We start from the raw sequence: 13,942 nt of genomic DNA on the forward strand, positions 1-13,942 counted from the left end.
CACAGCCCCGGGCACGGGGCAGCCGCCTCTGTCCCAGCCACAGGAACCGGGCCGAGCCAGCGCTGCTCCGGCAGCGGCTCCTGCCGAGGCAGCGGCCGCAAGGAGACCGCGGGCAGCCGCTCCCGCAGCGCCCTCACGCCAGCGGCAACACGCGCCGGACACGGCACAACGAACCCGCCTGAGCCCCCTGCCGCCCCCGAGGCCCGCAGCGAGCCCCGAGCCCCCGCACAACCCAGCGCGCCCCCCACCTGCGCTGCGGCCGCCTCCCAGCTCCGCCGCCGCCTCACCGCGCTCCGGCCGCTGCCGCCGCTCCCGGGCCCGCACAGACGCTCCGCCAGTGGCGCCACTGCCGAGCCACGGCCGCCCTCAGGCCGCCACCGGGGCCCTGCCCCGCCCCGCTCCCACCAATCAGCGCGCCAGAACCACGACTGACGGCACCGTCGCCCAATCGCAGCCAGGGGCGGGCTCTGCACACGGCACAGCCTCGCCCCGCGCTCTCAGGGCCCCCCGGGCTGCGTGAGGGCAGAACCGGAGATGAGGAACAGCCCTGGAACGGGCCCGGGGCCGAGGGGATTGAGCTGAAAACACAAACAAACTTCTCCGCACCTCCCGCCACGGCTTTCCCGGCACTGCGGCTCCGGTGGCTCCGGCTCAGCGGGAAGCCGGGAGCCTCACTTCTCATACCCCTGATTAGGAGCATCAGTGCATCGCTTTGATTTCCCTCAAATAGGGAAAACCGCCCCAAACCCCTGTGGATGTTTGGGGGAGGGGAGAGATTTCTGACAGAGAACTCCAAAAATTCAGAGCAGGATAATGAGGAGTAAGTGAAGAGCCTTTAATCCAGCCTTCCCCCACGCCTCCCTCCTTCCAGCTGCACCTCCTACCCCGGCAGTGCCGGAGACAGGGAATGGGGCCGTGCTCACTTCATGCCCCGGGGCTTCTCCCTCTGCTCAGGGACAGGAGTCGTTCCCCTGCTGCACCCTGGGCTCTCTCCCACCGGAGACTTTTCCAGGAACTTCTCCAAGCTGAGTCCATCCCACGGGGCACAGCCCCCCTCCAAGTGCTGCAGCGTGGGTCACTGTGCCCCGGGGTCAGTCCTGCCAGGACAGGCTGCTCCAGCGGGGCCCCTCTGGCCACGGGGTCACAGCCTCCTCTCAGGCATCCCCGTGCTCCAGCGTGGCTGCTCCGGGGGCTGCAGGGGGATCTCTGCATCCCCATGGATCTGCAGGGGGATCTCTGCAGCCCCATGGATCTGCAGGGGGATCTCTGCATCTGGCACCGCCGTTTTTGGAGGCGCCAGGAATAGGCTGAGCTCTGCCTGAAGCTCTTCTCACATTCCCCACACCCTTCCCAGCACAGGGAGGGTTTTACCTCCTCACAGCTCCCCAGGCTGGGTTTGCAGCCCCTCCTCGTGTGGGATCTCTGGGGCTTTTCCTCCCCATTGGATTCCTGTGCCATGGAGCTGTTCCAAATGGCCTCTTCCACGAGGTTCTGTGGCAGGGATTTGTTCTCCCTGGTCTCTGTCCGCAGCTCAGTGCCTGGGGGAGGAAGACAAGGAGAGGAAGAGACAGGGAGAAGGGAAAAGGCAGGAGGAGAGGAAGGAAGAAGGAACAAGGGAGGAAGGAGATGGAAAAGGAACGTGGATGGATGTAGGACAGAATGAGAAGGAGGGTGGACAAGGAGAAGATGGGATTTGCCTCCATGGCAGAGGGAAGGGGAAGGAGATCCCCCCAGTCCATCCCTGGCAGGATGGCGTTGGCAGTGAGGCTGTCCTGCAGCGATGCTGGGCTGGGAGATGGAGCAGCAAGGAGGGGAAAGGGGCAGTGATTCCTCCTGCCCTGCCTGGCTGTCCCACTCTGGAGCGTCCTGGCGCTGCCGAGGCCCTTGGAGTGTCCGGCACTCAGGAGCCCGGAGCTCACGGCTGCTTTATAAAGCTGACAAAGTCGGCAGGATGGGTCTGGGTATGATCTGCAGCAAACTGGGTTTATTGGTACAGGAACAGGGGACAGAGCTGAACAGGGTCCAGGCACAAAGACAGGGTGCCAGCTGAGGGCACAGGGGGTTTTTATATGGGGTAGTGAGGGTGGAGCTGAGGGTCAGGGTCCAATGGATATGGGGGAAAATGGGGCAAAGGAGGGGTTAAGGGTCAGGACAGCTAATAGGGAAACAGGGGCAGAGGAATGCAGTAAACTGGGGCCAATGGAGGGACAGAGATGGAGAACATTCTAGGGACTAACCAGAGATGGGTAATAGGGGGTGAATTTGGGTAATTAGGCCAACGGGCCAATGGGGTAACAGAACTTTCCATAAATCCGCATGTGCCTGCAAAGATCTCTGGGAGAAGCAAGCTTCTCACCATAACCTTGAAATCTATTCTTCTCTTTGGGGACCAGTCCTCCATAGCTGTGGAATTGAGACTCTGATGGTAGAGTCCTGGGCCTCCACACCAGTACATCTTTCTTTTCCTTGCAGCCTCCTCCTCCACCGCCCAGACAAAATTTAGGATTGACAAATCTAGCTTAGGAGAGCAACAAGGGGTGAGCACCTTGGGTTTTGTGAGAAATGAGCCTCACTCTTTAGAATTTTTGAAAGTTTAATAAGGAATAATAAGGGACAAATCAGTAACACTGCTGGGTGTTGGCAATGGCCAGAGGCACACCGGTTAACCACAGCAACTCTTCTTGTCTACTTTTTCCATTGTATTGTTCAAATACATATTCATAATGATTATACATATTCAAACATTTCCTTGAACACATTTACATGTTCCAGGAATTCTTTAGGTTGGTTTGACCCCCAACTCGCCTTTTTAGAGCACGTGCAGGAATCGTGGATTGCTGTTTTGAGGGTTGTGTGTCACTGCCTCACAAGGGCCCCTGGTCTGTGGTTTCAGCAGGTGACAGTTATTGACAGTGGAAGGGTCAGTGGCAGGGGTCCTCATCACATCCCTTCCTTAGATGTTATCTGACCATGCAGACGCTTTTAGCTACTTCCACAAGTACTTTAAACCAACATTAGCTATTTCACAAATATCTCTGAGTCATTCTCAGTATTGTCAGTTAGTTACAAAAATAAAAGCATTAGTTCTTATTTCACAATTACAGCTACTTCTGCAAAAGTTAACATTATAATGCACAACATCTGGCATGCACTTCAATATTTTGCAAAAGCCAAAACTATAATGTATATTTTTCACACTGTCCACAAACTAAAATATCATCCATAAATGATGTTCTGAGGATATGAGCTACACAGGGGCCAGGGCATTGGCCACAAAAAGTTGACAAATTGTACTATAGCAAAAGCAGTGAAAAGTGATTACAAACTGTACTATATCAAACTCGTTGTGATTAAGAATATTTTGCAGAAGTCAATACATAATACCAAAAGCCAACACTACCTAGTTATTTATAACAAACCCAGGGCAGGTTTTTCCCTTGCATGGAGCACCTGGGCCTTCCCCGGGCCCCTTCTGCCCTCCTGCAGAGCCGGTGGCATTTTCCAGCACACACAGTTTGTAACCAAGAGCCGGGTGCAGCCGAGAAGGCTCCAAGCGCCTCCTTCCAGGCTGACTCTGCAGGTGCCGAGGCTGCTCTGGGCTCTGCCAGGGCTCTGCTGGGGCTCAGCTCTGGGCCAGGCTGGGCCCGCTCTCCCCTCACATTGCTCCGGGCAGCTGAGTCACGGCGGGAGAGGGAAGGGACACGTCAAGGGAGTTGAGGTTTAAGAGAGTTTTTATTCATAAAACTTTCATAACAAACAGGCTGCTCTAACTACCATAACTAACTAGCAATGCTAACTACCCTAACTAACTGCCAGTGCTAACTACCATGACTAACTAGCAATGCTAACTACCATAACTAACTAGTTGTCCTAACTACTGGAACAAGAAGCTGTCCTCAAGTGCTTCCTCTGCTCTGCTGCTCCCTCAGTTGCTTTGCTGCAGTGATCAGAGGGGTCAGGCTGCAGAGAGGCTTGGCTGATGATAAAAATGGATGCTGTCCAAAGGATAAAAAGGAAAGAAATTAACTGTTACTTTCCAGAGTCAAGTTCCTGTTGCAACAGGACAAAGGGAAATGGTTTGAAACTCAGGAGAGGGAAGCAGGCTCAGATTAGATCTAAGGAAGAATTTTTTAACCGGGAGAGTGGGGAAACACTGACAGAAGGTGCCCAGAGATGTGGGAGGTGCCTCCTCCCTGGAAACATCCAAGCTCAGGTCAGGCAGGGCTCTGAGCCCCCTGAGCTGCTTGAAGATGTCCCTGCTCGCTGTGGGGCACCAGGTCCAGATGAGCTCGAAAGGAGCCTGCCAGGCCACAGCAGGCGAGGATTCTGCTCGCTCTGCGCGTGGAACGCAGCGAGACTGGAGACTATCGGAGGGGGCCCCACAAGAAAACCCCTCCCTGGCGCTGCTGCTTCCCCTGCAGCCCTTGGCTCTCACCTGCAGCAGCTCCTGGGCAGCCCAGCGCCGCTCCTCGTCCGGCTCCAGGCTGCACTCGAGGAAGTCCCGCAGCAGAGCCGACAGGCGCCGGGGCTCCTGCAGCTGCGGGGTCCCGTTCTGCCGGACCAGAGCGCGAGCCTGCAGGGAAAGCAAACTCAGCGCTCTGCCAGCTCCCTTCACACCCACACGGGCTCACATCCACCCCGGGGCCTCAGCCCCAGCGCCAGGGGCACTTTCCTCCCTGCCAGAGATGCTGCTCAGAGCTCATTTTGCTATGCCAAGCAAAAAACCCAAACCCTGCAGCTGCCACAGCCACTGCAACATCCAAATGATCTCGCCTTGAGAGCCAGTTTCATTGGCTGGCTTTGTTATTAGGAACCTCCATCAGAAATAGCCCATTTTGCTTCTCCAAATATGGACACCAGCTTTACAGGCCATTTTCCAGATTCAGTGTGGTCTGCTTGTGTTATTTCAGAGGATTCTTCCATCAAGCGCATCTCTGCAGTGCCACTGACAAGTAAATGCATTCCTGATGCCCCATCCCAGAAACTGCCAGGCAAGAAACAGGAGGTTTGTGATGCTGAAAGCTCAGGCTTGGTGACATGGAAAAAGTAGCTTGGACTAGGAAAGAAATACATTAGACTATGAGGATGTTAAAGCATCATCTTCAGGTTTTAGACAAGTTTCCCAGTGAGAAGAATCAGGGGAGATCATCTTGCAAAATGTCTTTTAGAAACTCCTGCAGAAATCTTGTTGGGTTTGGGGCTGGGATTTGGGGATGGTGTGGAGTTTTCTTGCAAGATAACATTAGAGCTGATGCACTTGCTTCATATTTCCAGGTCATCCTCACAGCCAGAAGAGCTGCAACAACATAAAGCCCAAAGCAAATTGTTGCTGGAGACTGCAGAAAATTTGTCTGTGTGGAGGCACAAGTCCTCTGGGAATTCCCTTCCCATGTGCAGAAACCTCCAGCTGCTGCTCCCAGTGCAGGGTCCCCCTGTGCTCGCAGCCTCTGCAGCCCCTGGAGAATTTGCCTCTTACCATGGCCGCCGTTTCCCTGAAGTAAGGAGGTTCTCCTTCCACCATCTCGATGGTCACAATGCCGAAGGACCAGATGTCCACCTTGGGGCCATAAGGAGATCTGGTCACAACTTCTGGGGCCATCCAGTGAGCAGTGCCCACCATGGAGCTGCGCTGGTCCTGCTCAGGGCTGAGCTGAGCGCAGAGGCCAAAATCAGCTGAGGACAGAAACAAACCCTGTCAAAGGCAGCTGCAATGAGGAAACCAAGCACAAAGATTCCCCACGCTCAATCTGAGAGTGCAGTAGTGAAGTCAGCTGGAAAAGTCCTTAGGGCTGTAGCCAAGGAAAGGAAAGATGGAACTGGACCCTTCAAGAAACCCTCAGCTTTCCTGCAGTGGCTTTTACTGATTCCCTTGGAGCTTTAGATTCCCACTGCTGCCCCTCTGGAAGGGCCATGGCCAGAGCAAAGGCACTGCTGGCCCCCTGCTCCTCTCCTGAGCTCTCTGCAGGGGCAGCCACTCTCAGCTGGCAGCAGGGGCCGGGCAGTGCCCCCAGCAGCCCTTGTGGGGCTCTGGCCCTCCCTGGGAAGCAGCCCCAGCCCCGCAGCCCGGGAGCGCCGTGCCTGGCCAGGAACACCCACCCAGCCTGACAGAGCCGTCCATGCCCAGGAGGATGTTGGAGCTCTTCAGATCCCTGTGGATCACCTGGTTGGAATGGAGGAAATCCAGGCCCTGCAGACACTGAGAGAGAACAAGAAACATGAGGGCAAAAACCAATGGCTGGAATATATCACACCAGAAAGGACAGCTCAGAATTCTGCCAGCAGCAGCTTTGCTGTGACAGGCCAGGAGTGCAGTGCACACAAGCTCCAGGCAAATGGTTCAAGGCAAAGCTGAGAACAGCAAATCAAATCCAAAGCAGACAGAGAGTACCACAACAGCAGGAGAGAGAACAAGAACAGAGTAGAAGTGCAGTGATGCTGGCAGGCCATTCCCTGCAGAGGCTCTTTCTTCTCCAGCTCATAAAAACAACTCAGAAACAAAGCCCTGAACATGGAGCCACTCCTGTTCTCACGCCCTGTTTGGAAGGACCATCGTGTCCCAGCCATGGGAGTGACAAGCAGGATCCCTCACCTCCCGACTGACAGCTGCCATCTCTCCTTCAGCCATGCGTATCTGTCTGACAACGTCCCGCAAAGTTCCTCCATCCATGTATTCCATCACCAGCCAGAGATCTCCATCCACAAGGAAGCTGGAAGAGGAAAGCAATGGCATGGAGATGAAAGTGCAGAGCTCAATTCCCCCATGGAAAAGCCTGGAGTGGAGTTTTGTTTCCAGGTCACTTGTCAGTGAGGACAGAATCAGATGGAGAGACATTCCTGCCAGGCTGCACAGCCCTTGGAATCTGCACAGTCTAAAGGGGAAGGAGACACCTGTGAGAAAGGAGAGGCCTTAGATGGCAAGCAGGTGAAAAATGCAGTTTAGCAACAGCCCAGATCAATGTGGAACCACAAGCCTTGGCCCCAGCTGGTTCAGCTTCTGAACTCATCAGTTCCACCATTCCCTCCAGAACAAGGCAACACAACTGCCAGGGTTATCCAGGGGAGGAGGCCGTGCAGCACTTGGGACAAAAGCAGTCAGAAAACCTTTCAGAAAATCCCTTCAGAAACAGGCAAGGCCAGTGAAAAATGGGCAAATGAGGCATTTCTGGAAACAAGAACTTGGTCTTCCTGGCATCTGTAGCAATGGAAAAGGGCTGGGAAGAAGAAGCCAAGGGAAATAATTTCTGCTGTGCTTTATCAGCACTTGCTGGGAGACACAGCAAACGGGGTCAACTTGAAGGAAAAACCAAAGCAAAGCAACAAAAGCACATGGAGGGAGTGAACTGCCAGGCTGTTGGTTTGGGAAGATGTGGCTGGGTCAGGCATTTTCAAACCAGGCTACAGACTCCGGATGCCAGGAAAGGTCAACGCAGGGCCCGGGCACGGGATCAGAGCTGAAGCACTCACCTGTCCAAAGAGTTGACAATGTTGGGGTTCTTCTTGTCCTTTAGGAGCAGGATCTCATTCACAGCTCGTTCCCTGTTCTGCCCTCTGAGACTCATTTTCTTGATGGCCACCTGAAGGGACATTGCAGCCTTTAACTGGAGGAGTCTGTGGCAGGAGGCCACAGCAAACACGGAGCGAGTCTTTGTGGAGCAATGGAGCCGGGCTGTGCCAAACTGCCTTGGGATGGGACACAGAGCTCAGCAAGGGCCATTCCCACAGCCCATTGCTCTGCCAGCTGGGGGCTGCTTACAGGACACATGGCCAGGGACATTTGGCCTTGCAAGCTCTGCAGAAATGGTCCCTCAGCTGTCAGCCTCAAAGCTCTAACAACATTCTCTGCACCTACAGTCTTCTCAAATGGCCTCAACACTCCTACTATTATTATTCAAACCCATTTTGCAAGCAGGAGTTAATTCTGGTTCTGTGAAAACAGAGCAAAACAGCCAGGAACCCCTCAGCAATTCTATGGGATTTGGACATGATTTCAGATCCAGCTGCTCTGTTTGGGATTGCAGAACAAAGCAGACACGCACACCCATTGCTCAGGTGATCCCTGTCACAGGCTGTCACTGACACCAGACCCAAACACAACTTCAGGGTTTAGGAGAGAGCTTTGCTCTGGATATCCATCTCCTCATTTCTCTCCCTCTCTCTGTGAACAGCTGAAGTAGGACTAAAACCCCAAATTGAGCCCAAGCAGGATCTCTCCCTAATTAGGCCTTGAGGTAGCCTTTGAAAATGAAAGGCAGGATGGACATAATAGTGTTATAGTTTAGCTAAGAATAGCTAGATAATGTTCCTATCTGAGGCTGGGATGAAGATAAATTGGGCCTCAGTCTCCAGCAGCTGATGCATTCACACTTTTAGATATGAAGGCCAAGCCAGCGTGTCCTGCTCTGACAGACACCGCTGCCCTCCTTGCATTCCTTTGGCGCTTCAGAAGGACCAAGTCTGTCCCAGCTGTGCTCTGCAGGCTGACACTGCTCTGCCTTCAGAGGAGCAGCCTGGGCAGGAAAGCTCTGCTGGCCCCCAAAGCTGCAGCCACAGCTCCCAGCAGAGGGGAAAGCCCTGGAGAGCTGCCAGGCGTGCTGGGCGTGTTGGCACTGACCTCTCCTCCAGTGGCCCTGTCGAGTCCTTTATAAACGGCTCCGAAAGCCCTGGAGACAAAACAGCAGAGAAGAAAGAAGCAGCGCTTTAGGCCCTGGCAGGGAAAGCCAGCCCAGACAGGAGATCTCTGCTGCCTGCAGCGTTCACAAACACCTGGGTGCATCGACCCTTCCAACAACAGCACAGCAGCCACCAGCCCTCTGCCATGCAAGGTGTGCAGGAGAAAACTGAGACCCAACACAAAGGAATTGGGCTGGAGAAAATCCCAATGTCCACCCTGAATTGCTTTAGTTCAAAACCTGAGGTGAGAAATGGGTTTCTAAAGACCTGGAAAAGAATGCATTTCATCCTTTTCCATTTCCTGCCTAAGACCTGCAGGTTCCACAAGGGCCCTGCCATCAGGCAGGTGATGCTTTTTCCCCCCAAGTGCATCAGCTCTGTGTCTGTTACTGAATGGATGGGGTCTGCTACCTGTGCTAGAATAGAGCACTTATTAGTTCATCTCTGGTTTCTGTTTCTAAACTATTAAATTGATAATCCTGACCAGTGGATATTTTTTGAAGGAAAATATTTGAAAGAAATCTTCTTGAGAACTGTTTTCTGACAGTCACCACATGGTGAGTTGCTCTTTTAGGCAATCCAGTTCCAGGGACAGAAGATCTTCCAGGTCCTGCTCCTTGCTGCAGGCAGGACACTGCCAGCCTCAGGGGCCTTTGACGGCGCCTTCTGACCACAATTATCAATTCTGATCAGGACTGAGAGACAGCAGGATGGTAGCCCAGTGTCTGAAGGTGTTTGGAGCTCTCCTGACTTCTCACTTGATCCTGCACCAGCACAACACCCGGCCCTGCTTGTGCAGCAGCAGCTGCCGTGCACTTACCCTTGGCCAATCTGCTCCACTTCCAGGTATTTCTCGGCAGGCTCCGCCTCGCTCACGGTGCTCCCTGAAAGAAACCACGTGGAAGACGCTCCCTCCCAGAGTGAGACCCTGCCTTGCAGCAGAGCCACAACCAGCCCCACTCCCTGGGGCCGTGAGCCCCTTGGTGTCAGCTGGGGAAGGACAATCAATGGCTCGGTGACATTCAGCTGCAGAGCAACACTGGGTGCAGCTGATGCCCAGACACACACACAGCACCTGCTCGGGCACCCAGGAACAGAGCAGACGTACTCAGCTGCATCAGGCACCACTCCCCTCTCCCCTCTGGCTGCCCGGCTGTGCTGCTGTCAGAATGTTCAGCCCAGGATCCCACAGCGGAGGGAGGTTCATTGTCCTCTTCCCAAGCAGAGGGAGCTTCTCCATCCTCTTCCCAAAATGCTGCAGCTTCTCCATCCTCTTCCCAAAACGCTGCAGGTTCGCCATCCTCTTTCCAAGCCAGGGGATGTTTGCTGTCCACTTCCCATGCTGGGAGATGTTCACTCTCCTCTTCCCAAGCCACAGGATATCCTCCATCCTCATCCCACACTGGGAGATGTCCATTGTCCTCATCCCACTCCGTGGGAGCTTGGCCACTCTGATCCCACACCAGGGGACATCCACCGTCCTCGTCCCAGGCCGGGAGATGTCCCCTGTCCTTGTCCCACCCCGCGGGAGCCTCGCCGTTGCATTCCCACCCCGCGGGATGTTCGCCCTCGTCTCCCAGGGCAGCGGGAAGTTCACTGTCATCTCCCGGCACTGAGGGAAGTTCACCATCGTCCCCCAGAGCAGCGGGAAGCTCACTGCTGTCTTCCTCCTTGTTGACCTCCTCTTCAGAAGCAGAGGGAGCCCCAGGAGGTGCTGGTGCTGCTTTTGTGCCCTGTGGACAGACGGCAGCGTGAGGGACGGGAAGTTCTCTCTCAGTTATCACCTTATTTATCCTCAGCTGCACATCCAGCTGCACTAAGCAGAAATGGGGTTTGGAGCTGTTCCAACAATGGGCTAAAGTCGACATTGCCACTTATTGTTGGGAATTCCATATTCCACCATGGCTAAAGCCAGCAAGCAATCCTCTGCCTGCAAAACCAGACCTGCAGCTCTTCAAAAGCTCTTCAGCAGAAAAGGAGAAAACTGATGGGAATTCCTTTGCTGCTGGTGCTGCTGCTGCCGCAAAGACACTGACAGGAACTTTCCTTCAGCCTCCCAGGCTGGCCCTCGACTGCCACACGCCGAGCTCACAACTTGCTGCACAATTCCAAACACCAAAGGTTCCTTTCCCACTCACCGAAGGAGGAGCTGCTCGGAATCCAGACAGGAGGTGCCCTGCAATGGGAGAGGGAACATGAACCAGATGCTCTTAGGAGAAAAACTGCCAGTGCTGGGAAATGCCACGGAGCAAGGCAACCCCGAGAGAGCATTTTGCTTTCACTGCATCCCTCCAGGAGCCACAGTCCCTTCCCACAGCAAGCAAGAGAACAAGCACAAAACACTGGGCTGGGTCAGTTCTTGGCTGGAGCAGCAAAGGGAGGCAGTTCCAGGCTCTGCTGGCACAGACTCCCTGCTTGAGGGAACAGAACCCCCCAGGGCTCATTGCAGATGCTGTGCACGCCCCACTGGCTGCAGACACCCCCTTTTTCAGCTGCAGCTGCTGGCAGGAGCTCTCCCAAAGCAATGGTGTCTTCATGGCCATTTGGTTCCAAAGTCAACTCAGCTCCAGAGGAAGAACAGAAAGCACACAGCAAGCCCAAAGCCACAGATGCTGCACCGAGGGAAAACCTCAACTTACGTGCCAAGTGGGTTAAAAAATACCCCGAATAAGCCACAGAGTACAGAGTGCAAACTGCAGCAGCCACGTGCTGGATCATTTTGGCTGCGCTGCACACGCCTGCAGCCTGTAGCCCTGCAAGCACAGAAGGACAGGGCTGGGCTGGCTGCTGAGAATGCCTCGGGCAGGAGGATCCTCCGGCAGCGAGCCCAGAGCCACTCTGGGCACTGAGGCCTCCGTGTCCCACAGCAACGGGAACACCACGGGGACGTGGCGCTGTTCCTGTGACATCCCAGCAGCAGCTCACGCAGAAACCGCCTGGAAGGTTCTCCTGTGTCACAAAGGAGCACAAAGAACCCTCCCAGGGCACAGCCCATGGCCCAAAGGATGCAAGAGGAACTCGGAAAATGCAGCAAACAAGGACACCCCATAGCCCAGCCTGAACACTGAGGAGAACAAGGACAGGACCAAAGCAAAGGAAACGTGACCTTTAGTCACTGATAGTTCTGACTAAAAGCAGCAAGCCTTGTTCCATCTGGGATCTTTGTTCTAGTTCTAAAAACAAGCAAGGTTCTCCACTCTAAATACACAGAAGGCAGGAACTGGGGACGAGGTGGGATTAGGAAGGAGGAGGAGGAGGAGAGAGGGAGGAAAAGGGGGAGCAGGAAGAGGAGGAGCAGGAGCAGGAACAGCAGGAACAGGAGGTTCCAGTGCCCCCTGTGGCCGCAGCCACGGGACCATCGCCCCCACCTCGTCTTGCAGCTCAGTGGGGAGGGGGAGCTCGTCCCAAATCTATCCAGGAGTCCCTGAGAGGGTTTTTTATTGGGGGGGTATTTGGAACTTGTAGATTGTGGAATTGACCCCAAATATCATCTGGTGTCTCTGGGAGGTTTTTTTTTTTCTCTGTGTGTGTAGGTTTGGATCTTGCAGGAGCCCAAAGCTGAGCCCCTTGGGGGGATCTTTGGGGGCCCACGTGGTCATTGCCCAGTATGGGCAGGGGAGGACATTGGTCCTGGGGACCGCAGGGAGAGCAGAGGAGGGGAACCCCTGGGACCCCCAGAGTGGGGAGAGCAGAGAGGGGCAATCCCAGAGCTGGGGGACCCCGGTAGAATGGAAAGTGGGGGAGCCTGGAGAGGAGGGACCCCTGGGATCCCTGGGATCTCAGAGCAGAGCATCAGGGGAGAAGGGCCCCCATGGACCCCCAAAAGGCCCTGGATCATCCCTGAGCAGGATGCCGGAGAATGGAGAACCCCTGGAACCATTGGACCCCCATGATCCTAAGGAAAGGAAACCTCTGGAACCCCAAATGTGGAGAGATCAGCAATAGGGAACTGCTGGGAGAGTTTTTTGGGACTGAATCTTGACATTGTAGGGATTTTCATGGACACAAGACTCCTGCTGACTTCTCGAGATGGACCTGGCCAGGAGGAGCCTCTACTCCAAGGCGCTCCCACCTTGGTTTCCCCAAACCAGGGTCTGTCATTCCCAAGCTGTGGCCAGATGGAGGAGGAGGAAAAGGCCCAGAGATCCCTCATGAGGAGGGGCTGCAAACCCAGCCCAGGGAGGTGTGAGGAGGAAAGAGCCCCCCTGAGCCAGGAAGGAGGCCGGAGATCCAGCAGAGCTCAGAGCTGGTGGAGAAGCCTCATGGCAGGGAGAAGCCCCACAAATGCTTGGAATGTGGGAAGGGTTTCAGCTACAGCTCCACCCTGATGGAACACCTGAACATCCACACTGGGGAGAGGCCCTGGGAGTGTGGGGAATGTGGGAAGAGCTTCAGTGGGACCTCCGACCTCAGCAAGCACCACGAGATCCACACTAGGGAATGGCCCTAGGAGTGCTTGGAATGTCAGAAGAGCTTCAAATGGGATTCAGAGATCGTCACTCACCAGCACTTGCACACCAGGGAGAGCCCTGCGAGTGTCCCGAGTGTGGGAAGAGCTTCGTGCGCTGCTCCAGCTCCATCGCCCATGGGAGGATCCGTGCTGAATGATCCTCAGTGATCCCCGTTGGGCAGAGCCCTGGTGACCCCTGTTCTGGCTGATCCGTGTTGGGTGGGGGGAAGGTGCAGGAGAGATTTCTTTCCCTTCTCCTTGTGCTGCTGTGATTTGGTTGGTAATAAATTCCCTCCGTGTGCCCAGGCCAGGTCTGTTGTGCCCGTGCGGGATTTGCTGAGGGATCTCTCCCGGTCCTTGTCCCCAGCCAGGATCCCTCGGTTCCATTTTCTGTCCCTGTGCGGCTGCAGGGGCAGGGACAGAGCGGCTCTGGGGGTGCCTGGCATCGGGCCAGCGTCACCGCTCGCCACGGGCACCGCTGAGATCCCGCGGCCCTGGGCACGCATTGCTGGGCTCACCTGAGCTCCCACCGGCCCAGCGCCCCAAGGTTCCCCCTCCCCAAAAAACCCCCAGCCCGGGGCTGCAGCGGCCCGGAAAGGCCTCAGCCAATGGCAGCGCAGGCAGGAGGCGGCTCAGCCAATGAGAGCTCGGGACGTTTTATTGCGTCATCGGTTGCCGGGCAGAGCCCGTGGCCGTTCGCTGCCCAAAAGTGGCGGCAGCCAATGAGAGCGCGCGGCGCTGCCGAGCCCGCCCTGCTCCGGACTGGTGCTGCCAGCGCAGCGCGGCTGCTTTGGGGCTGCTGCTCCCTGCCCGGCCCCGGCC

General features: G+C 55.5%; 1 protein-coding gene and 1 pseudogene across 1 annotated transcript; both read right to left on the reverse strand.

The window, feature by feature from the left end:
* LOC136570612 (zinc finger protein 208-like) overlaps positions 1 to 13,942 on the reverse strand; it is a 625,335-nt pseudogene that overhangs the window by 8,881 nt on the left and 602,512 nt on the right.
* On the reverse strand, positions 1,142 to 12,823 carry LOC136570637 (serine/threonine-protein kinase PAK 3-like). The gene is made up of 11 exons (XM_066571082.1): positions 12,743 to 12,823; positions 9,746 to 10,403; positions 9,491 to 9,554; positions 8,612 to 8,660; positions 7,465 to 7,574; positions 6,590 to 6,707; positions 6,097 to 6,196; positions 5,477 to 5,673; positions 4,436 to 4,573; positions 1,372 to 1,491; positions 1,142 to 1,312 (listed from the first exon to the last, which is right to left on the reverse strand). The coding sequence occupies exons 1-11, from the start codon at positions 12,821 to 12,823 to the stop codon at positions 1,142 to 1,144; spliced, it is 1,806 nt and encodes a 601-aa protein (XP_066427179.1).

Source organism: Molothrus aeneus, unplaced genomic scaffold (genome assembly GCF_037042795.1).
Source record: "Molothrus aeneus isolate 106 unplaced genomic scaffold, BPBGC_Maene_1.0 scaffold_35, whole genome shotgun sequence".
NCBI lineage: Eukaryota > Metazoa > Chordata > Aves > Passeriformes > Icteridae > Molothrus > Molothrus aeneus.

Coding starts and splice junctions, on each gene's coding strand:
- LOC136570637 (XM_066571082.1), bottom strand. CDS start 12,823: ATGAGGGATCTCTGGGCCTTTTCCTCCTCCTCCATCTGGCCACAGCTT. Junction 6,708..7,464: donor ATTGTCAACTCTTTGGACAG/GTGAGTGCTTCA, acceptor TTCCTCTTCCAG/CTTCCTTGTGGATGGAGATC. Junction 1,313..1,371: donor GCCTGGGGAGCTGTGAGGAG/GTAAAACCCTCC, acceptor CTTCAGGCAGAG/CTCAGCCTATTCCTGGCGCC.